Raw genomic sequence first — 24,815 nt, 5'->3', positions numbered from 1 at the left:
TATACAGTCCAGGGTTAGTGCAGGCAGAGATATTGTCAGAAGTGCCATAAATATTGGTCCTGGTAGTAGGCAGGTCCATGTGGTGTGGTCAGTGCGACAGACAGGGACATAATGGCAGTAAGTCCTACAGGCAGCAGTAGGGCCTCATTCAGGACAGAATGGGGACATGGGTAGAGGCTTCTCCCACCCAAATCTCTTTGAAGCCTCCGAGTCTCCAGACCCTAATCTAGGAATGAGAAAACAAAAAAAATTGTTTTCTTCATCCAGAAAAACAATTCTGGAGCCCCTCACATATGTGAGACCCCTGTGTTGAATCCCACTAGTCCAGTTGCAGGGTACAAGATCAGTCCAAGAGGCAGGAAAATATCATGGTCAAACAGTCCAAGGTCAGTTCCAGATCAGGCAGAGGTATGTACAGAATCGTTAGGCAGAAGCATGGTCGAATAACAGTCCAGGGTCAGTTCCAGATCAGGCAGCGTTATGTTCAGAATCGTTAGGCAGAAGCATGGTCGAAATAACAGTCCAGGGTCAGTTCCAGATCAGGCAGCGGTATGTACAGAATCGGCAGGCAGAAGCGTGGTCGAATAACAAGCCAGGGTCAGTTACAGAGCAGGTAGTGGCATATAGGGGTGTGAAGGTGTGTGAAGGCAGGAACTGAGGATTATGTTACCATACTTCACTAATAATTTAGTGAAGTATGGTAACGGCGAAAGCATTCACTTATGCAGAGGCCTGGTTCGGAAGGGCATTGGGCACAGTAATAAGATGTATCTCTTCTGATTCCTGCTCTGGTACACACCTTACATCTTTTTTGACGTCGTTGGCCTGTTGGTCTGGGAGGGAGTCTATCTGGAAAGTGGCGCTCGGAGAGTCGACTAAGAACATCTGATCGCATGGTTTCTGGGGGGCCGTTCGGGAATATTAGGGCAGTGTAAATTTCCTCTTGGTAGCCAAGGAAGCGTTTGGGGTTTTGGGTGGAGTTACGGTAAATTACATATGAGTTGTATATGGCCAATTGAAAAAAATAAATTGCGACTTTCTTATACCAATGGTATGTCCGTCTTGTGGCAAGGTATGGTTCCATCATTTGGTCATTGAAGTCGACTCCCCCATGTACAAATTATATTCATAAACGCATTTTGGTTTTTGAATGGGGCCATTTCTTCTAGGGATTTCTACGAAGGTATCATTGTGGATTGAAGATAACATATAGACATCTCTTCTGTCCCTCCACTTCACTGCCAAAATCTCCTTGTTCCGCAGGCTTGCCGTTTCTCCTTTCCTCAACCTCTTATTGACAAGACTTTGAGTAAAGCCCTTCCGGTTCCTTTTTATGGTTCCACATGCAGGCGTCTTCTTCCGGTGAAGGTTGTGGAACAGGAGCAGAGATGTGTAGAAGTTATCTACGTACAGGTGGTAGCCTTTTTCCAGTAGGGGGTATATCAGGTCCCAAACAATTTTCCCGCTTGATCCTAAGTAGTCCGGGCAATTAGGGGGTTGCAGCTGGGTGTCCTTCCCTTCGTACACTTTGAAGGCATACATGTACCCTGTGACTCGGTCACATAGTTTGTACACCTTCACCCCATAGCGGGCCCTTTTGCTGGGGATAAATTGCTAATTTTAAGCCTGCCACTAAATTTAACAAGGGACTCATCCACACATGGTCCGGGGTAAACAGCTGGGGGAATAATTCAGAAAAATAATTTAATATTGGCTGAATTTTGAAAAGCCTGTCATAATTTGGGTCATTTCGGGGAGGGCACTGGGTGTTATCATTAAAATGAAGGAACCTCATTATCATTTGGTATCTGGTTCTGGGCATTACCTTGGAGAAGATTGGCATGTGGTGGATGGGGAGGGTTGACCAATAGGAATTCAAGGTGTTTTTTTTGGTGAGTCCCACAGCAAATGTGAGGCCTAAAAAAACCTTCAACTCCTCCACCGTTAGGTCTCTCCACTCGTAGGGACGGGCATAATAGGACGTTGGGTTATTTAGAATAAATTGCTGTGCATAAAGGTTGCACTGGGCCACAATTGTTGATAACATGTCCTCTGTAAAAATTAAATCAAAAAAATTGATTGGAGAAAAATTTTCCGTGTCCACCTGGACTCCTGGCTGGGCAGTGAAAGGGGGAATGTTGGCTTCTCCTGAATTAGGAGAAAGCCACAAGGGGTTTTGAAGGGCATAGGGAAGGCTGGCATGGGTCCTTGGCCTTTTTTGCGGAGGTACTGCGGTGCTGGTAGAAGGCACTGCGGTGCTGGTGGAAGGCACTGCAGTGCTGGTGGAAGGCACTGCGGTGCTGGTGGAAGGCACTGTGGTGCTGGTGGAAGGCACTGCGGTGCTGGTGGAAGGCACTGCGGTGCTGGTGGATGCCACTGCCTCCACACTAGAACGCCTTCGTTTGGCGGGCCAAATTTCTTCCTCCTTTGAGTCACTCAGTGTTCCACTACTGAGGACTGGCTCATAATTGACGTGCACTGATGAGGCGGCACAGATGTGCACTGATGAGGCGGTACTAATGAGGCTGCACAGATGTGCACTGATGAGGCTGCACAGATGTGCACTGATTACACAGATGGGCACTGATGAGGCGGCACAGATGGGCACTGATGAAGCTGCACAGATAGGCACTGATGAAGCTGCACAGATAGGCACAGATGTGCACTGAGGCGGTACAGATGGGGACTGATTTACAGCACAGATATGCACTGATGAGGTGGCACTGATGAGATGGCACAGATGAGCACTGAGGTGGCACAAATGGGCACTGAGGTGGAACAGATGGGCACTGATGGGGTGGAACAGTTGTGCACTGATTGATTGCACTGATGAGGTGGCACAGATGTGCACTTATGAGGTGGCACAGATGTGGCGGCACAGATGGGCACTGAATAAAGCGGCACAGATGGACACTTATGAGGTGGCACAGGTGGGCACCGATGAGGCAGCACAGATAGCCACTGATGAGGCAGCACAGATGGGCACTGATTGGCACTAATTGGCACAGGTGGGCACCGATGAGGTGGCACAGATGAGGTGGCACAGGTGGGCACCGCTGAGGTGGCACAGGTGGGCACTGATGAGGTGGCACAGGTGGGCACTGATTGCAGATGTCTTGACACTGATCACCAATGGCACAGATGGGCACAGGTGGGCACAGGTGAGCACAGATTGGCACAGGTGGGCACAGGTGGGCACTGATTGGCACAGGTGGTCACCGATTGGCACAGGTGGGCACTGACTGGCACAGATCCCACTGTACTGTTTGAGCACTGTTTGGGCACTGTTTGGGCACTGTTTGGGCACTGTTTGATCACTGTTTGAACACTTTTACAACAGGTAGAACTCACACAAGGCACAGATTGCTGCAGTATCCTCTCTCTCCTCACACGTGGTCTCTGTGTGAGGAGAGAGAGACGGCAATGAGAGATGATCTCATAAGTTTACATTTGAGATCATCTCTCATTGGAACCGGCGATCGCGCTGTAAACGGCCGCTGTGATTGGCCGTTTACCGCGATCTGTGACTGGCTGTGTCCAAGGGACACGGCCAGCACAGAATTTCCCCGATGCACGCACGTGAGCGCGCACGGGGAACGAGGAAAGGGGAGGACGTCATATGACGTCCTCCCGGAGATTGAGGTCCGCGCTGTAGCCGTCATTCGGCTATGGCCCGGACCTCAAGTGGTTAATGTTAGATTGTTCGCATGACCACCGTCTCCACCTGGTTCCGGGCATTGACGAGCGTGCTCCGTACTAATGTTACCCCATGAGCATGGACGCAGTTGACCCCGCCCACGAGTGGACCCTTGCTTTCTGTGTGGAAGTGATGATCTTTTTGCGGTTTGAGGTTTGACATGCCTCATACTGTGTCAGAGGTTTGGCTTTGCAAATAGCAAAGCTCATGCTCCCTGTTGACTGGAGAGCTCTAGCTCAAACTTAGCGGGCCGGGGGGTGGGGGTGGGATGTCAGACCTTTGTTTTCCCGCAAAGAGCAATGGTCCCACTCTGCAGCATGCTGGCAATACACAGGCTTTGCTACTTAGGATGAAGCTGCTTTGGAAAGAAACCAAATGTAGGACGTTGAACACTTTTTGTTTTGAATCTCCTGAAATGTATTTAGCTGAACACCAGGGATTCAGACACTTTCTAAAATGTGCTGTCTTTAAATTTACAATTTCCATTTTTACTGAGAACTGGGAGCATCCTTCTTGTCTCAGCTCCTGCACTCCTGGAGTTCAGTAAAACTGTCAGATGTAACTAAAAGGCATGAGTCCATGAGGTGGCATGCACTTGTTGGACATAACCCATAGTTAGCCAGTATGTTTTAGAAAGTTGATAAATGGAGTTCAGCTTTAATTGTAGATAAGCTTAAATTCACATGCACACCTACAGTATGGATTGTGGTAATGTGCACAATACAGCAACGTGCGGCAACAATCACATTTTAGCATTGCATTCATTTTTGCCATTCATTTTAAATGGCACTTGAATGCTCCTCTGATTCACATGTGTTGCAGTGCACCACAATACACGGTAATGCACTACCATGCATTGTTGTGTGCTGAGCCTGGAAAAAATAGTGTATTCGTGTTTTTTGGGTTGCCCTAATGCCGTGTACACACGGGCAGACTTTTCGGCATCAAAGGTCCGACGGTCTTTCCGACGGACTTTTGACGGACTTCCGACGGACTTTCGAACGAACGGACTTGCCAAAGTCCGAAGGATTCGTACCTGATGACGTATGACCGGACTAAAATAAGGAAGTTGATAGCCAGTAGCCAATAGCTGCCCAAGCGTCGTTTTTTGTCCGTCGGACTAGCATACAGACGAGCAGATTTTTCGACCGGACTCGAGTCCATCGGAAAGATTTGAAACATGTTCCAAATCTAAAGTCCATCTGATTTTTGACCGAAAAAGTCTGCTGCAGGTCCGATGAAGCCCACACACAACCAGAAGAACCAGAAGAACCAGAAGAAGAAGAAGATGGAGGAAGAAACCGAAGGAAGATAGAAGATAGAAGAAAGAAGAAAGAAGAAGCATTTAAATAAAGGAATTGTCAAAAACTGTCTCTTGTCATTTTTAACATTTTTGACAGTCTTTTTGTGAAATGGTAGGGGTACTTTTGTACCCCCTTACCATTTCACATAGGGGGGAGGGCGGGGATCTGGGGATCCCCTTGTTAAAGGGGGCTTCCAGATTCCGATAAGCCCCCTGTCCAAAGACCCCCACAACCATCGGGCAAGGGTTGTGGGGATGAGGCCCTCCCAATGTTGAGGGCATGTGGCCTGGTACAGTTCAGGAGGAGGGGGCTGCTCTCTCGTCCCCCCCTCTTTTCCTGCGGCCTGCCAGGTTGCGTGCTCGGATAAGGGTCTGGTATGGATTTTTAGGGGGACCCCACGCTATTTTTAAAAAAAAAATTTGGTGCGGGGTTCCCCTTAAAATCCTTACCAGACCTGAAGGGTCTGGTATAGATTTTGAGGGGGGCCCCATGCCATTTTTTTTTTCAATTTTGGCCGGGGTTCCCCTAATATCCATACCAGACCTGAAGGGCCTGGTATGGAATTTAGGGGGACCCCCCATGTCATTTTTTTTTTTAATTTTGGTTCAGGGTTCCCCTGTGGGGAATTCCCATGCCAATTTTATCAATGAACTTTTATGTGTATTGTCGGACCGGCAATTCATTATTAGCCGCGAGTAGTTTTAAATGACTTTTTTTCCTTTGGAATGTAATTTTGCTGTCAGACTGTTCTAAACACGGGAAACATGAGCCCCTTTACAGGCATACTATAGACACCCCCCAGGTATGAAATTTAAAGGGATATTACACTTTTTATTGTTTCACTTTAAGCATTATGAAAATCACTGCTCCCAAAAAAACAGCCGTTTTTAAAACTTTTTTTTGCATTGATACATATCCCCTGGGGCAGGACCCAGGTCCCCAAACACTTTTTATAACAATAACTTGCATATAAGCCTTTAAAATTAGCACTTTTGATTATTCATGTTCGTGTCCCATAGACTTTAACGGTGTTCGCACAAATTTTTTGCCTGTTCGCAAGTTCTGGTGCGAACCGAACAGGGGGTGTTCGGCTCATCCCTAGTCAGCACTATGTGATTATTTATGCTGCAGTCCCTATTATAGTAATAGGCAGCTATAAAATCCTTACATTGCAAAAAAATTACCAGTTACACTTACCGGTACTTCTTGTTCATCGTCTCAGGTGTGCCATCCTGGAAGATGACTGGAGAAAATTACCAGTTACACTTACCGGTAACAGGTTTTCTAGGAAATCTTCCAGCACACCTGAGATGACGAGTCCCATGTGACAGGAAACACAATCAATAATAAGGTTTAAAAGGCCCCTCCCTCCCCTCTGTCCCTCAGTTATAACAAAGTATACACCCACACCGGTGCCAGAGGGTACAATCTGTGAAAAAAACACACCACTAACAATTAGGGTTAGGAAAGTAGGCCTGCCGTCCTGGAAGATTTCCTAGAAAACCCGTTAATTTTCTCCAGTCATCTTCCAGGATGGCACACCTGAGACGATGAACAAAAAGTTCAGGCCTACCTTAGGGTGGGGCCACTGCCTGTAGGACCTTCCTGCCAAACGCCAAGTCCTGTGAGGACAACTGTCCAAGTTGCTGCTCTGCAGATTTGATCAATCAAAGCGCCTGCCCTCTCTGCGCAGACGGTCGCCAGAGATCTAGTTGAGTGAGCTTTTAAATGAGTTGGGATAGGCTTGCCCGAATGCTCATAGGCTATAGTGATAGTCTGTTTAATCCACCTGGCTGTCGTTGGCTTGAAGGCCTGAAGACCCTAGCAAATGGTTTGACCTTCTGAACTCACTCACTCTTTCTAAATAGCCCAATAGACATCTTCTAACATCCAATAAATGAAACTTTTCTTCCTTATCATTTTTAGGAAACTGACAAAAAGAGGGGAGAATAATCTCCTGTGACCTGTGAATATCCGAGGTCACTTTTGGCAAATATAAAGGTTCCTGTCTGAGGATTACCCTATCCTCCAGAAACAACAAAAAGGGCTATTTTATTGTCAGAGCCTGTAGGTTGCTGACTCTTCTGGCCGTCGTGATCGCCAGAAGGAAAGCCATCTTAAGGGAAAGAAAATGAACTGAAACTTGAGCCAAGAGGCCCCTTAGTTAGGGCATCTAATACTAAGGATAAATCCCATGGTGGAAACCTGTTGGTTTTCACGGGGGTAACTCTCTCCCTAGCCGACAAAAAACTTTTTATGACGGGGTTAAGAGCCAGTTTACTATCCAGAAAGACTGACAAGGCTGCAATCTGAACTCTGAGGGTATTGACTGCTAAACCCTGGTCAGCCCCATCCTGGAAAAAATCCAGGACCGCTGGGATTATCTGAAGAGAATGATGGATGAAGGGCGCGTGATCAAGCTCACATCAAAACATAAGACAGAGTGACTGCTGCGAACACACACGGCTGCAGCATTCTCTCGTGAGACCTCTACCCCCCTCCATCCTCCATTTACTGGACAATACCTTTCCAGGAGTGCTACAAGACAAAAGATCTTCCCTCCACCCAGCCAGTGACAGGTTCACACCACCCCATAACCAATCTCTACATACTTAAAGGAGAACCCACACACCATATACTATCACATAGAACGCTTGATGGTGGACTGGTATGGAACACAGAAAACCGCATCTTCCATTTCAGGCCGCTTTGTCCAACTAGCCATCATGTTGATGTACATACTTTGGCCTACAGGCGATTAAAGACTGCACCCTGGTTCTCAAACAGGCTCTGATGAAGAGGTCATCCTCGAAACGCGTTAGCCAACTCTAAATACCTGCCTAAACATGGGCTCTTGATATATTTTTAACCCATTTTTAATTCTTGATGTCTTTTATATTTTGTCACCTGTTTGCATGATACGTAGTATTGGTATTATCCTACTGTTTTTATTTGCTCTTTATTTCCTCTGAAATAAATTTTAAATTTTCTATGTTTTGATGTGAGCTTGATCACGCGCCCTTCATCCATCATTCTCCACTTAGCCTACCTGACCACCCCGGGGTCATTCTCTGGGCAGCGGGACAAGCATTACCATCTCTTCTAGCTTAGTTACAGTTCACAATACTACTCTTCCCAAAATCAAATCAGACCCTCACAAGCGCAGGAGTAATTTTTCCTTGTCCATTATCTGAAGAGAGCCTTCTCTAGACTGAGCCCAGCGAGAGAAGACCCTCCAGACCTTAGCGTAAATCTGTCTAGTGACTGGCTTTCTGCTTGACAAAAGTGTATTGATCACTGATTTCCCTTTCAAACACCAGGCCGTCAGAGAAAAAAAGCCGGGATCGGGGTTTAAAACTGGCCCTGGTGGAGGAGATAGCAACTGTAGGGGAGATGGAATGGAGGAGCTACCAACCATCTCTTCAGAGCGGGGAACCATGCCCGTCTCAGCCACCAGTGCGTAATTAGAATAAGGCACCCATCTGACCGGGATAGGTTCTGTAGAACCCAGGGAATAAGCACCAGGAGAGGAAACGCATATGTTAGGGCAAAATCCCAGCTTTGGGCTTGTGCATCGACTCCCCTGGAGCCCTGTCCCCTGGCCAGGGAGAAGAACTTGTGTACCTTCCTGTTCTTCTTGGAGGCAAACAAGTCTATCTTCGGCTTGCCAAAGCATTGGAAAACTAGAGAAAATACCTCGTTGCTCAGCTCCCACTCCCCCTGATGAATGGGTTGCCTGCTGAGAAAATCTGCCCGCACATTGAGGGACCCTCTTATGTGGACTGCTTTAATTGAGACAACTGTTTCCTCCACTTATCCCTGGATTTCCTGGGTCAGTCCCATTAACTTGCTGGACCTTGTTCCCCCCTGGTGGTTTAGATAGGACATGGTTACTGCGTTGTCTGAGAAGATTTGTACTTCTTGACCCCGAATTTGATCCCTGAAAAACTTAATGCTTTTCCGACCACCAGCAGCTCTCTGAAATCGGAGGAGGCCAAGGTCTGCTCCCGGTCCCAAGGACCCTGGGCGAAAAGATCTCCTAGATGAGCTCCCCAGCCTCAGGCACTTGCGTCTGTAGTTACCAGTCCAGGGAGTTTTTTACCTCCCTCGAGAGGGATACCCTTATATCCAGGGATCCCCTTCTCCCATCCCAAGAGGAGAGAAGGAATCCCTGGAGCCCCCGAGAGTGGAACTGGGCCCAATGGACCGCAAGGATGCAAGATGACATCAGCCCCAAAATACTCATGATGGTCCTCAAAGAGGCCTCTTCTCTCTCTTGAAGAGTGGACACGGCCCTCTGCACTTTTGTAATCTTTTCTTGGGGAAGGAAGATTCTCTGGGTCACCGTGTCTATCCGGCACCCCAGGAAAATCTTGGATTGTGCAGCATCCAGGGAGGACTTCTCCTGGCTGACCAACCAACCCAGGGTCTTTAGAGATGACAGCACCCTGTCTCGGTCGGACTGGAGCTGTTCTTGGGTTGGGCTGTAAATTAGCATGTCGTCCAGGTACGGGATCAAAGCTATCCCCTGTAGGTGTAGAAATGACACCACTTTGGCGAGGACCTTTGTAAAGATCCTCGGGCTGGCTGCTAAGCCGAAGGAGAGTGCCCTGAACTGCCAGTGTTGGACCTCCTGGTCTGTCTGAACCGCGAAACACAGATATTTCTGGTGTTTCGGGGCAATGGGTACATGTAAATAAGCATCTTTTAGGTCTAGCGTGATCATGAAAATGCCTTCTTGGACGTGTCTTCTGACCGTGTAAATGCTTTCCATTCTGAATTTTTTTGTAGAGTAAGAACTGGTTTAATTTCTTTAAATTTATAATTAGTCAAAACTTGCCCGAGGGTTTGGGTACCACAAATATGTGGGAATAAAACCAACGGCCAATCTGACCCACAGGAACAGAGACAATAACTTCCTGTTCTGCCAGTACACTGATACTCTCCAGAAGGCCCTCTGCCTTCAGTGGGTCCCTGGGGAGATGAGTAAGGATAAAGTTCGGAGGGGGAATGGACAAAAGTTCCAGTCTGTAACCCTCCTTTATCAGACTTAGAATGTAAGGGCTCTGTGTGATTGCCTCCCATTGGGGTAGGAACCACGGGAGCCTTCCACCAACCTTTATGTTGGCGTCATTTAGACTCTTTGTTGGAAGGTCCGGCCCCGGAAAAAAGAATACCCCCTTTTCCTTTGCCCTTGCTGAACCCTCACTTCTTTCTAGGCTCCTTCTTTCCCTTAAAGCGGTCCTTTGACTGGGGGCCTTGAAAAATGTTTTTTCCCCCCATCCCTCTTGGGTTTTGTTGGGAATTTTTTGCCCTTATTAGACGAACGGGATAAGACCTGTTCTAGGCCGGACCCAAAGAGTAAAGAGCCCTCAAAGGGTATCCCACAGAGATGTGATTTAGAAGTAAAATCCCCATCCCAGGTTTTAACCCAAAGGGCTCTTCTGGCGGAGTTTAGAAGAGCTGCCGATTTAGCAGTCGTTCTAACTATCTCTACCGCCGCATCTGCTAGGTAAGCTACAGCTTTTCCAATAACCTCCAAGGAAACTACACCTACTTGGATTTATTTACTCGTGCCACATGGTCTAACAATCTGCTGACTCATGTATCAGTATTCCTGGCGACATAAGCGGCAGCCACTGCTGGACCCATAGCTGCAGCATTGGCATCCCAGGCTTTGCGCAATAAGGTTTCTGACCTTTTATCCATTTGATCCCGGATATTTCCAGAATCTTCAAAGAAGAGATCTGAATGTTTGGAGACTTGTGCTAGGGAAACATCAAAACGTGGAATTTTAAAGAATTTTTCTTCCTCCTCTGCTTTAAAAGGACATTTACGCTTCCAGGCCTTTAATTTTAAAACCTTCCACTCTGGTTCTTTCCATTCTCTAAGGATAATATCCTTAAGGGACTGGTGTACTGGGAAAGATTTGGCCTGAGGTCTGCCAAGTCCCCTGTATAGCTTATCTTGTGCTGAGACTTGGGTAGTGGGTATCTGAATACCCTCAGAGGTATAGATAGCCTTGAGGAGACTCTCCATATCTTCAGATGCGAAGAGATGTCCTCCCTGGCTTGTCCCCAGCTCACTGTCAAAGTCAGAATCCTCTCCTTCCTCACGAGAGTTCTGATCCGAGGCCTCTGCCTCTTCATAAGAATATGGGGCCAACGCCTGGGACCCCTCAGTGTGGTTTGCCAGGGTCCCTTCCTGCGAAGGGGAGCTCTCCCTAGTGGAAGGGGCCTTTTGGAATTCCACTACCTCACACCAGGGTGGCCATCTAGGGTGACCGCACTGGGTAGTGTGATACATCACATTCTTCCTCAAGTCATTTCCTACATGCAATTCTCTATATTCATTTTTGTATTGGATGTATTTGTAGAATTACTACATGCTGTGGAATTTATCTTACTATTTATTTTTTTGTTCTATGTTTACTGACCTATATGATTATCTGTGAAAAATTTAAAAAATTCATACACTTTTTAACGCTGAATAACATTAAATAAAACTGATTTTATTGTAAATATTTTTTGAATTCATTGCCTTAAAAATCCCCTTAGAGGTATTATACATTTTTCTGTGGAAGGGGCCTCTTGCCGCTTCTCCACCGAGGCTTTAAATGACTGGAGGGTCGCTAGCATCTCAGCCTGTAGCGCCCGAATTCTTTCATAGCCTGCGCAGATTCCATTTCCCGCTAACCTATAAATGCATCTAAAGCAAAAGGGTTTAGCGTGGTCTGGTGGGAGTTTCTCATTACAGTTACCACAGCGTTTAGATTTAGCTGTGGCTTTCTTAGATCTACTGGCTGACGTCATGAACAGGGCAATCAGTTTCTGAAAAACAAAAGAAAATAGAGAACACTCTGTGTCTGTCTTTTGCCAGGGTCCTGCCCAGGAGCATTTACCCTCTAGGGGGATCCTGTGAAGGGGAGAGGGAAATAGAGCCACCTCACATCCTCTCCCCCCACCAGCCGAGTCACTCACCCCATGTGGTGATCTCTGATGCTGCTACTTTCGGTCCGTCTTCCATCCCCATTCCTCTAGCGGATCGCCAATAGGTAGATCGCTGTAAAAAGGCCGGCGGGAACACGGGGCCGCAGACCCCTGCTCCATTACTGCTTTTTATCAGCCTACCGCACTGTCTAGCCGCCATTTTGCCGTAGCCTAGAGGTCGGCGGAAATGACGTCATACATGTGCGCCGTCCCTTCCAGACATGCGCAGTCTGACCCAAACGATGCCGGCTCCCACAACGCCTAGCCTGGAGAATTTTTCTTCCTCCTCTGCTCTCATGGAGCCACGCCAAGCAGACCCGAACACTCCGCATGAGGGCACAAACCCCCTCGAGGGAGATACTCCAGCAGCCCCTCCTAATCCATCCGACACTGTCAGGTAGGAGGAGAGAGTGGGACAGAAGGTCCCTGGGGCTGTGGAGACCCTCACCGTATCCACAGCCACCAGTGTCTCGGGGGGGAAGCTTCTCCAATGGACTTCCGTAAGCGATTCCCCCCATTGTCAGGATCCAGGGAGGTTCTTAGCCGAAGGTCCCTGGGGCTATTCACAGCCACCTTTCCCTGAGACTTTACTAAAAAAAGGAGAATATATCCCCCCTGGAAAGAGCTAAGCTCTGCCAGACCCTGCAGCCTCCACTGACTGCCTTTCTCTGACTTTCCAGGGGGAGACCTCGGTCCCAGACTTTGGCCTAGGGAAAAAAATAACAAACGGTTTTGCTGCCATCTTGTGGGAAACACAATCAATAACTGAGGGACAGAGGGAAGAGAGGGGCCTGTCCCTGTACACAGTGTAGCAGCAAAGCATATTACTGTAGCTGCCGCTACCTTCTCCCAATCACATCACTGGTTGTTAAGGATGCTGTAAGCTTCACATCCATCAGCCTCCTAGCATCCAGTGACACTGCAGTGGGTGAAGCCCGATGGGAAAATCAGACACTAATTCCCCATCAGGTCCACTCTCACCTTGTTACTGACAGCAGGCAGTGGCAAATTCTATAGCCAATAGCAGACTGTCTATTGGCTAAAGATCAGCCCACTGACTGCTGTTATTCACAAGGGGAGTGAACCTGACGGGGAACTAGAGACTGTGAATCCCCATCAGGCTCCACCCCAGATACAAAACTTTCTACCGCTGTGCTGTCTGACAGGTGTAGCAGCAGGGATAAGGCACAGCTACAATGAGGGTGGAGTGTCTGTATGGTGTGCCTCCAAACTCAACAGTCTACAACAGATACATAATCTGTCACCCACACTGACATATGTACTGTGCAGGTATGTTGGATTTCTAAAGTATATCTTATGCCGCGTACACACGAGCGGAATGTCCGACAGAAAGAGTCAGACGGAAGCTTTTCATTGTCTATTCCGATTGTGTGTATGCCTCATCGGACTTTTTTTCGAAGATTCTGATGGACCTAGAAATGGAACATGTTCTAAATATTTCCGATGGAACCAATTCCTATCGGGAAAACCGCTTGTCTGTATGCTGTTCCGACGGACCAAAACCAACGCATGCTCTGAAGCAAGTACGAGACAGAAGCTATTGGCTACTGGCTATTGCACTTCCTTTTTTCTAGTCCCGTCATACCAGTTGTATGTCACCACGTGCTGGACAGTCAGACTTTGGTGTGACCGTGTGTAGGCAAGACCGCTTGAGCGGAATTCCGTTGAGAAACCGTCGGAGTTTATTCAGATGGTAAAACTGGTCGTGTGTACAGGGCATTAGACACTCTTTATGAATTCTCCTGATTCAGAGAAACATAGAACAGTGAGGGCAGAAAAAAGTCTGAGTAGCCCCCTTTTTTTTTTTTTTTTTTACTTTTTTGTCTGAGTATAAATTTATGTTTGTCCCAAGCATGTTTGAAGCCATTTACTGTTGACTGGCTCACTACCTATGCTGGAAGTTTATTCCAAGCATTAACTACCCTTTCAGTATAATAATACTTTCTAAAATTATTTATGACATTTCCTTTGATGCCTTTCTTTTAATTCGATTTAATGCCACCTTCCCCAACTGCAATACTTACCTATGCTTCACTTTCCATCACTCTGCCCAGTCCTTTAGAGTGGAAAAAGATAGCATGGTGTAACTCTGGATCACTGTAGCTGGAGCTTACACAAGGCCGAGGACTCTTTCTAGCACCATGTGACAGCACTAAGCATCAATGTTGTTAACCTAGATGAAAAATATGCTCCTCCATACCTAGAAGAACAGGGTACAGTATGCACTGCTGGGGAGATGTTATTATAGCAAGCCTGCTGTTTTTTCCAAGTGCAGGTTTGTGTTGAATTCCTCCTCAAATCTCACCATGTCATGTCCTAATGCAAGATTTTCTATATCCCTTTCTGGAGCCAAACATTTAGCCAGTCCTACCAAAACAGGGTTAAGAAGGATGTTTTAAGATTTCTGATAAATACAGCGCTGTCAGTGTAATGGAAAACAGCTGCCAGCACCACAAGTGACAATTGTAGATAACAGAGATTAAGTAAAAAAGGTGCAGCGCTAAATACAGTTGGTATTTATTCCAAATGAAAATAACTAGTGTAATGTAAGAAAACATTATATATATACAGTATATATATATATATATATATATATATATATATAGTGCAAAAAATGTCCACGTTGTAAAAACCACACTAATGCCGCGTACACACGAGCGGACTTTTCAACCGGACTGGTCCGACGGTTTATCCGACGGACTTTTGGCGGACTTCCGACGGACTTTCCCAAGGAACGGACTTGCCTATACATGATCACACCAAAGTCTGACGGATTCGTACGTGATGACGTACGACCGGACTAAAATAAGGAATTTGATAGCCAGTAGCCAATAGCTGCCCTAGCGTCAGTTTTCATCCATCGGGCTAGCATACAGACGAGCGGACTTTTTGATAGGAACTGGGTCCGGCGGAGTTCCGACGTAAAGATTTGAAACATGTTCCAAATCTAAAGTCCGTCAAATTTTCGACCGAAAAAGTCCACTGCAGGGCCAATGAAGCCCACACGCTGTCGAATTGTTCGCCGGACTCGGTCCGTCGGACCAGTCCGGTCGAAAAGCCCGCTTGTGTATGCGGCATAAGAGACGTGGTTAAAGTCCACTCTAAAGGAAATGATTAGAAACTTTAAATAAAGTCCAGAACAATAAAAGATTAAAAAAATCCAATATGTGACAAAAGAGTGTTGTTGATATATCGGTTTCAATCAACTGGAAATCAACATCCAAATATAATCTCAATAGTGCATTAAGAGTGATAAAGGAAGCTACCACCGATAACACTGAGGCACAAAACTGGTCTCGTTGGTTAGTGCTACGTTTGTGCTGTTTTGTGCTGCTAAAATTTCTGTTCTATCCTTTATCGTTTTTGCATTATTAATGATTTATTATAGGTAACCAAAGGTCACTCAGCCCCCCTACAACACCCAAATGACACAAAACTGGTCTCATTGGTTAGTGCTACGTTTGTGCTGTTTTGTACTGCTAAAATTTCCGTTCTATCTTTTATCGTTTTTGCATTATTAGTGCTTTATTAAAGGTCACCAAAGGTCACTCAGCCCCCTACAACACCCAAATGACACAAAACTGGTCTCATTAGTTAGTGCTACGTTTGTGCTGCTAAAATTTTTATTTGTGCTGTTATGGTTTTTAAGTTATAACTGTTTTTTTTTAAACCCCACCCTCTTTGCCCCCCCCTACAATCAGCACAAATAAAAACTCAAGTGTGTTTCTTTATTGCTATGTTTGTGCTGTTTAAATTTCCGTTCTATCTTTTATAGTTTTTGCGTTTATTAATAATTTATTAAAGGTCACCAAAGGTCACCACACCCCCCTACAACACCCAAATGATACGAAATTGGGCTGGTTGGTTAGTGCCTCATTTGTGCTGGTTTGTGTTGCTAAAATTTGTATTTGTGCTGTTTTGGTTTTTTAGTTATAACAGCTTTGTTTTTATTTTTGTGCACAAACCAGCACAAATGTAGCACTAACCAACGAGACCAGTTTCGTGTCATTTGGGTGTTGTAGGGGGGCTGAGTGACCTTTGGTGACCTTTAATAAATCACTAATAACGTAAAAATGATAAAAGATAGAATGGAAATTTAAACAGCACAAAACAGCACAAACGTAGCACTAACCAATGAGACCAGTTTCGTGCCATTTGGCTGTTGTGGGGGGGCTAGGTGATGTCATAGTCTGGAAAAAATGATTGCGAATATCTTAAAAATAAAAGCAGCACAAATGTAAATTTTTATGGCACAAAACAGCACAAACGTGGCACTAAAGAAACACACTTGAGTTTTTATTTGTGCTGAGCTGCATGAGTAGATATTGAAACACCGTAATTTTAGTAATCTCACTTTCCTCCAGGGGACACAGGTCTCGAGGGACGGAGCTCAAACAGATTTCGGATTTCGCCCGATAGGATCAATGGCTACAATCTTTTGACTGACAACAGTCAGGTGACGTAGAGGAACCATACCTAGAAGAACAGTGTACAGTATGCACTACTGGGGAGATGTTATTATAGCAAGCCTGCTGTTTTTTCCTGCAGAGGCCAAGTGAAGGTTTGTGTTGAATTCCTCCTCAAATCTCACCATGTCATGTCCTAATCCAAGATTTTCTATATCCCTTTCTGGAACCAAACATTTAGCCAGTCCTACCAAAACAGGGTTAAGAAGGATGTTTGCCAGACCTTCCTTGAGTCTCTGCTGTAACCTTGGCTGTGGCATGACATATCCTATTACAGTGCTGTTATGAATTTTGTAATTTACTTATTTGTATCTGTATAATGTTAACACAAGTGTCCATGTAGTTTAACTCTTACCTGTCTCTAATGATGTTAATAGTATTTACTCCCATTGATGCACAAATCTGTATCACAGCTTGTCCCACACCACTGTTTGCACCATTTTGAATGACAGTATCACCTTGGAATAAGAAAAAAATTAGGCTTATTGGAAGCATATATAAATTCAAGAACAAAAATGGCATTTATTGCTGCTTACCAGTCTTAGTCTTGACCGCATTCGTTTTTTATTTAAAGCTCAACTACAGGAAAATGAAAAAATCTGTCTTGCAGTGCAAAACTGTGTGCTTTTCCGACCCGCAAAGAAATTAGATATCATTTAGTTGACACATGGCGGTGCCATTAACCACTTTAGGTCCAGATGGATTTGCCCCCTTCCTGACCAGAGCACTTTTTACAATTTGGCACTGCGCTGCTTTAACTGGTAATTGCGTGGTCATGCAATGCTGTACCCAAACAAAATTTGCGTCCTTTTTTTCCCACAAATAGAGCTTTCTTTTGGTGGTATTTCATCACCTCTGCGGTTTTTATTTTTTGTGCTATAAATGAAAACAGACTGAAAATTTTGAAAATAAAAAATATTTTCTAATTTTTGTTATAAAAAAATACAATAAACTCAATTTTAGTCATATATTTAGGCAAAAATGCATTCAGCCACATATCTCGGGTAAAAAAATAAAATTCAATAAACGTATATTTGTTGGTTTGTGCAAAAGTTATAGCGTCTACAAACTAGGGTACATTTTCTGGAATTTACGCAACTTTAGTTTATGACTGTCTATCTCATTTCTTGAGGTGCTATAATGGCAGGGCAAACCACCCCCCCCCCCAAATGAGCCAATTTTGGAAAATAGACACCCCAAGGAATTTGCTGAGAGGCATGTTGAGCACATTAAATATTGAATTTTTTTGTCACAAATGATTGAAAAATGACAGAAAAAAATTACACAAAGTTATCACTGAAATGATATATTGCTCAAACATGCCATGCATATATGAAATTACACCCCAAAATACATTCTGCTGCTTCTTCTGGGGACATGGATACTACATGTGTGAGACTTTTTGGGAGCCTAGCCGCGTACAGGACCCCAAAAAACAAGCACCGCCTTCAGGCTTTCTAAGGGTGCAAAATGGTGATTTCACTCCTCACTACCTATCGCAGTTTTGGAGGCCATGATATGCCAAGATAGCACAAAACCCCCCCAAATGACCCCATTTTGGAAAGTAGTCACCCCTAGCTATTTGCTGAGGGGCATGTTGAGTCCATGAAATATTTTATATTTTGACACAAGTTTCAGGAAAATGACAAAAATTGTATTATTATTTTTTTTTTCACAAAGTTGTCACTAAATGATATATTGCTCAAACATGCCATGGGCATATGTGAAATTATACCACAAAATACATTCTGTTGCTTCTCCTGAGTATGGGGATACCACTTGTGTGGGACTTTTTGGGAGCCTAGCCACGTACAGGACCTGGAAAACCAAGCACCGCCTTCAGGATTTCTATGGGCGTAAAATGGTGATTTCGCTCCTCACTACCTATCACCCATTTTGGAAAGTAGATACCCAAGCTATTTGCTGAGAGGCATGTTGAGTATTTTGCAGATCTCGCTTTTTGTCACAAAGTTTTAAAAATTGAAAAAAGAAAAAAAAAAAAACATTTTACTTTTCTTTCTTCATTTTAAAAAACAAATGGTTTACGAGGGAAAAGATAGTCACGTGGAGCCTGAGAACTGCCCAGACTACATAGAAAGCACTGTCAAGATTGTTTTGGACTTGGTGTCAACCTTATTCGGAAAGGGGTACCACTTGTACGTGGACAATTATTACACAAAGGTTCCACTTTATAGTCACCGTTTTGATTGTGGAATTGATGCATGTAGCACCGTGCGATCCAATCGCCGGGGCTTACCCTAGCGACTTGTAGTCCCGACTTAGACTGGGGGAGAGAGCCTGCTTGCGATGTAATAATTTGCTTGCAGTGAAGTGGAGGGATTCAAGGAATGTTTTAGTTCTGTCCTCCCTTCATGCAGATACGACAGTCCAAATTCCAACGGCGACTGGTGTTGTGGAGAAACCCCTCTGTGTCCACGAATACAACCTTATTGTGGGAAGGGTGGACCTCAACGACCAGTTGATGGCAACGTACTTAATTGCCCGTAGAGTCAGACGCTGGTACAAAAAAGTGTCTGTATACCTATTTCAATTGGCTCTCCTGAACACTTATGTGCTATTCAAAGCGTCAGGACGAACTGGATCCTTCCTTAAATTCCAGATGGTGCTGTGCCCCAACTTCCCAATGCAAATGTAGTGAGCTGAATCTGGCAGATGGTTGACTTCCTCTTCACTCTCATCTGTCATGCTCAGAAATGTGTAGGCCTCTTCATAAGTGTGCCTTCGATTGGACATTGTGGCCTCTAAATTTACTGGTACAACTAGTGCAACTCACAGGCAAAAAGAGTACCTGATTGTCAGAGCCTGCTTCAATCACTACCAAAATTTTTTTTAGTGTTCGCAGGGATCAGGGCTGACTCTGCGAATGCTGCAGTTATGTGTTTTGTGTTTTGTAAGTGACAGTGATCGATTGATACTGCACCTGGGTGGGCTGGGTAGAGGGGCTAAACGCAGGTGCTAGCAGGTATCTGGGCTGATCCCACTAACACTGCATTTTTGAGAACCCTAAACTACTGGGGACACTAACATAGTTCTGATCAGATGTTGAACCGTGCAGACACTATACTACTAAGGGAGGTGTATGGTGCGTGCGTGGGTGTTAGCACTACTGGCACTAATCTGACGCTGCCTGGGGCTGATGCTGACCCTAACTGATGCTAAAACTGATGTCACCTGCTGGGCGATCAGAGGATTAAACCTTTATTAGGTAATACATGGTGGGTGCCCTGATGCAATAAAAAAATAACTAACTAACCAGCCTCACCTGTGACACTAATACGGTGATCACTGGTGACAGGGGGTGAAAGGGTTAACTGGGGGTGATCAAGGGGTTGAAACCTTTATTTGGTAATATATGGGGGTACCCTGATGCTATAAAAGACTGAAAGTGAAACTTACCAACTAACTGGCTAACCCGTGACACTAATATGCAGAACACAATATAGATCTATACACTATATTAGTGACTAGGGATGAGCCGAACACTCCACGGTTATGCACCTTACCGCTGACCGCCCTGTCCAGCAAGGCATGGACATTGCCTTCCACATGCCGGTAGAGAGCCGGAATCGCCTTCCGTGAGAAAAAGTGGCGTTTGGGTACCTGCCACTGAGGAACCGCACATTTCACAAACTCTCGGAAGGGGGCAGAGTCTACCAACTGAAAAGGCAGCAGTTGAAGTGCTAGCAATTTTGCCAAGCTAGCATTCAACCGCTGGGCATGTGGATGGCTGGGAGCAAACTTCTTTCGGCGGTGCAGCAGCTGGGGCAGGGAAATTTGCCTGGTACAATCTGATGTCGGTGTACCAAAAGCAGATTGCCCACAAGTACTTGGCTGTGACACACCTAATTCTACACCTTCATTCCTCTCAGTGCAGGTCTCAGAGAGGACTGAAGGTATAGTGGGGTTGGAGATCTCAGCTGATGAGGAGCAAGGAGAGGTCCTCTTTGTTCTTTGGTGTGGGTCTTTTAGATACGCTTGCCAACGAACTGCATGGCAGGTCAACATATGTCTGGTCAAGCATGTGGTACCCAAGCGGGAGATGTTTTCGCCACGCGAGATACGCTTGAGACATATGTTGCAAATAGCAGCGGTGCGATCTGATGCACTCGTCTCAAAAAAGGCCCACACCAAAGAACTTTTTGAATAACGCGCAGAGACTGCAGCGCCCTGCACATGTGGAGCTTTGGGGTGTGATGCAGTCAATGTGCTGCCCTTAGGCTGGCCCCTGGAGGGCATCCTGCCTCGTTGGTGATGTGCTGCCTCCTCCTCCTCTCTCCTATCAGGCACCCACGTTGAATCAGTGACCTCATCATCCCCTCCCTCCTCATCACTGGAGCAAACCTGGCAGTATGCTGCAGCAGGGGGAGCATGACTGCCAGATTGCTGTCCTTCTTGGGCACCCCCTCTGTCCATGCTCATGTTACTGCCTTCATCGAGCTCAGTATCATCATCAGAGCCTTCCAAACGCTGGGCATCCTCCTGGAGCATGTACCCAACACTGTGGTCAAACAGTTCGAGGGACTCCTCAGGAGGACATGGTGGGGCTAGGGAAGGAGTCACTGATGACATTGAGCCGAGGGAAGAGGCCGCTGCTTTGCCAGACAAAGTACCCTGGGCATGGGTGAGAGAGGATGAGGAGGATGAGGACGGCTTGGTCATCCACTCGACCAAGTCTTCCGCATGTTGCGGCTCAACACAGCCAGCTGCCGAAAAAAAGGCCAAGCGTGTCCCACGGCCACGTGCTGATGAGGATGCACCGTCTCCACGACCAGCACTAGACACAGAGCCTGCTTGCCCTCTCTTATTGGCTTGTGACTGTCTGCCTCTCCTTCTTGGCCTTCCAGACATACTAATGGCCTGTAGCTGCACTAAGCTGGCATATATATATATATATATATATATATATACTGTATATATATATATATATATATATATATATATATGTACTGATACTGCAGCTAGCAAAATCAACTGCCTGCCTGTCAACACCAACACCAACCTTCTACAGGTAGCTTTAGCTGAACACTGTGCAGAGCTCGCAAAAAACTAACTCGTAGCTTTTTTAGCTGCCTGCGGTAGTGATAGGATCAGGAAAACACCACCAACCTTCTACAGGTAGCTTTAGGTGAACACTGTGCAGAGCTTGCAAAAAAAAATTAATTGTAGGTTTAGCTGAACACTGTGAGGTGGACGCACCACACTAACTTGTAGTTTTAGCTGAACACTGTGAGCAGGACACACAGCACTAATTTGTAGTTTTAGCTGAACACTATGAGCAGGACGCACTGCACTAACTTGTAGCTTTAGATGAACACTGTGCAGAGGTCTCACTACACTAACTTGTAGGTTTAGCTGAACACTGTGAGCAGGACGCACAGCACTAACTTGTAGTTTTAGCTGAACACTGTGAGCAGGACGCACCGCACTAACTTGTAGGTTTAGCTGAACACTGTGAGCAGGACGCACCCCACTAACTTGTAGGTTTAGCTGAACACTGTGAGCAGGACGCACCCCACTAACTTGTAGTTTTAGCTGAACACTGTGAGCAGGATGCACTGCACTAACTGTAAATAGTCTAGCTGCCTGATTGTGGTACTAATAGGATCAAAAGAACACCAGCAATTTTCTTCAGGTAGTTGTAAATACTGTAACAAGACAAGCCTGCCTGTCAGTAAGAAGATAACAGGAACGGATCTAGCTGAACACTGTGAGCAGGACGCACCCCACTAACTTGTAGGTTTAGCTGAACACTGTGAGCAGGACGCACCCCACTAACTTGTAGTTTTAGCTGAACACTGTGAGCAGGACACACTGCACTAACTGTAAATAGTCTAGCTGCCTGACTGTGGTACTAATAGGATCAAAAGAACACCAGCAATTTTCTTCAGGTAGCTGTAAATACTGTAACAAGACAAGCCTGCCTGTCAGTAAGAAGATAACAGATACGGATCTAGCTGAACACTGTGAGCAGGACGCACTGCACTAACTTGTAGCTTTAGATGAACACTGTGCAGAGGTCTCACTACACTAACTTGTAGGTTTAGCTGAACACTGTGAGCAGGACGCACCCCACTAACTTGTAGGTTTAGATGAACACTGTGAGCAGGACGCACCCCACTAACTTGTAGGTTTAGCTGAACACTGTGAGCAGGACGCACCCCACTAAATTGTAGTTTTAGCTGAACACTGTGAGCAGGACGCACCGCACTAACTTGTAGGTTTAGCTGAACACTGTGAGCAGGATGCACCCCACTAACTTGTAGTTTTAGCTGAACACTGTGAGCAGGAGGCACTGCACTAACTGTAAATAGTCTAGCTGCCTGACTGTGGTACTAATAGGATCAAAAGAACACCAGCAATTTTCTTCAGGTAGCTGTAAATACTGTAACAAGACAAGCCTGCCTGTCAGTAGGAAGATAACAGGAACGGATCTAGCTAAACTGAATACAGTGTATATATATATATATGCAACACATGGGATGCATATATATACACAATACACTGTAAGTGCAGCTAACTGACTGACTGTTCTGCCTAATCTATCTAACTCAAATCAAATGACACTGTCTCTCTGTCTATCTCTTTCAACGCCGGAACACACACTACACAGGGCCGCTGTGCAGGCGGCCTTATATAGTGTGGGGCGTGTACTAAATCCCCTGAGCCATAATTGGCCAAAGCCTCCTTGGCTTTGGCCAATTACGGCTCTCTGTTCAGACGGCGCTGTGATTGGCCAAGCATGCGGGTCATAGTGCATGCTTGGCCAATCATCAGCCAGCAATGCACTGCGATGCCGCAGTGAATTATGGGCCGTGACGCTCCACACGAATTTGGCGCGAACGGCCCATATCGTTCGCAATTCGGCGAATGGGCGAACAGACAATGTTCGAGTCGAGTATGGGTTCGACTCGAACACGAAGCTCATCCCTATTAGTGACACTGGTGACAGGGGGTAAAAGGATTAACTGGGGGGTGATCAAGGGGTTAAACCTTTATTAGGGTGTTTGGGGGGGTACCCTAGACCTACTGGGGCCTACTATTAACTGCCCTAACACTTATTTGTGTCACAAATGACGCCAATGCAGTGATCATTGAAAAATCTGAAAGTTGCAATTGGTGACACAGTGGCAGGGAGTGAAGGGGTTAACTGGGGGACGATCGGGGGGTGACAGGTGTGCCTACATGTACTGGTGTTAGTGTAGTGTTGTGCAACTCATGGTTAGATGTCCTCTCTCTGGAACCGAAAAAAGTTCCACGAGGGGAGATGACATAATTTCCTCTGCCTGTGTTTACACTTACAGGCGGAGGACAGTCTCTCATTCACCAGGTCCAGGCCAGAAATCATTGGCCTGGGCCTGGAGACTGATCGGTTCTGATGCGAATCCGATCGCCGCAGGTGCGCGCGCACGCCCCCTAGGCTGCCCAGCGTATACCTACAGCGATTTGTCCAGGAGAGCCAATGTGCCACAGTATAATGACGGCGGCTGGCTGGCTACTGGTTAATTGTTAATGTTATCCTCATGCATCTGTAAATGCATGCATTTTTGTGCATGCAAAATTGCATGGTGCTGTAGCGTGTTTTTGGAAAAGATTCAGGGACTTCTTTTCTGCATTTCTTGTGTGTAGAGCAGCCCATTGAAATGAATGGGCTGCCCAACGCATGCAAAAACATGGGGAAACGCACCTAGTAGCATCTGTAGGTATGAACCAGGTCTTAAAACGGAACTAAACCTTTTAACTGCTTCCCAAAACAATTACATTCAAGGCATGTAACAGTTTGTGCTTTCAGCTGAACTGTCAAGGCTGGTGTCATAACAAATCACATGTGTAGTACCATGGATCCTGCAGAGCAAACAGAGGCTAAGATGGTAGTTTCCCTAAAGGATAGGAGCGTTTAATTCTGCTTTAGGTCAAGCTGTGCCCAACCAAGCAAGTATTTTAATAGAAACCTGTATCATCAGGAAATAATAAATAAACTCAAGCAAAGGTACTTTTACTTTTGCATGCAGCCCTACATTAAAAGTACAAAAAAGGTACCCTTTAACCTATAAATGTTACTATCCAGTTATATTACGTACATTTAGGAAAGAATCCAGGCCTTTCTTAAAGTAATCTACTGAGCTGGCCAGAACCACCTCTGGAGGGAGTCTATTCCAAATTTTCACAGCTCTTACTGTGAAGAAACCTTTCCGTATTTGGAGATGAAAAGAGTGTCCCCTTGTCCTCAGTGTTGACCGTAAAGTGAATAACTCAACACCAAGTACTCAACACCAAGTTCACTATATGGGCCCCTTATATATTTATACATGGTGATCAT

At 45.7% G+C, this 24,815-nt stretch overlaps 1 protein-coding gene across 2 annotated transcripts in view; it reads right to left on the bottom strand.

Moving 5' to 3' along the window:
* Window positions 1-24,815, bottom strand: part of LOC141140271 (enoyl-[acyl-carrier-protein] reductase, mitochondrial-like) — a 163,700-nt gene that overhangs the window by 38,283 nt on the left and 100,602 nt on the right. For both annotated transcript variants that reach the window (XM_073627253.1, XM_073627254.1), the window contains one exon: window positions 16,833-16,935. In XM_073627253.1, the coding sequence (XP_073483354.1) occupies window positions 16,833-16,935 (103 nt within the window). The remainder of the gene's footprint in view (window positions 1-16,832; window positions 16,936-24,815) is intronic.

This window comes from Aquarana catesbeiana, linkage group LG04 (assembly GCF_042186555.1).
Source record: "Aquarana catesbeiana isolate 2022-GZ linkage group LG04, ASM4218655v1, whole genome shotgun sequence".
In the NCBI taxonomy this organism is placed as follows: Eukaryota; Metazoa; Chordata; class Amphibia; order Anura; family Ranidae; genus Aquarana; species Aquarana catesbeiana.
This window is presented reverse-complemented; position numbering and strand designations above follow the sequence as displayed.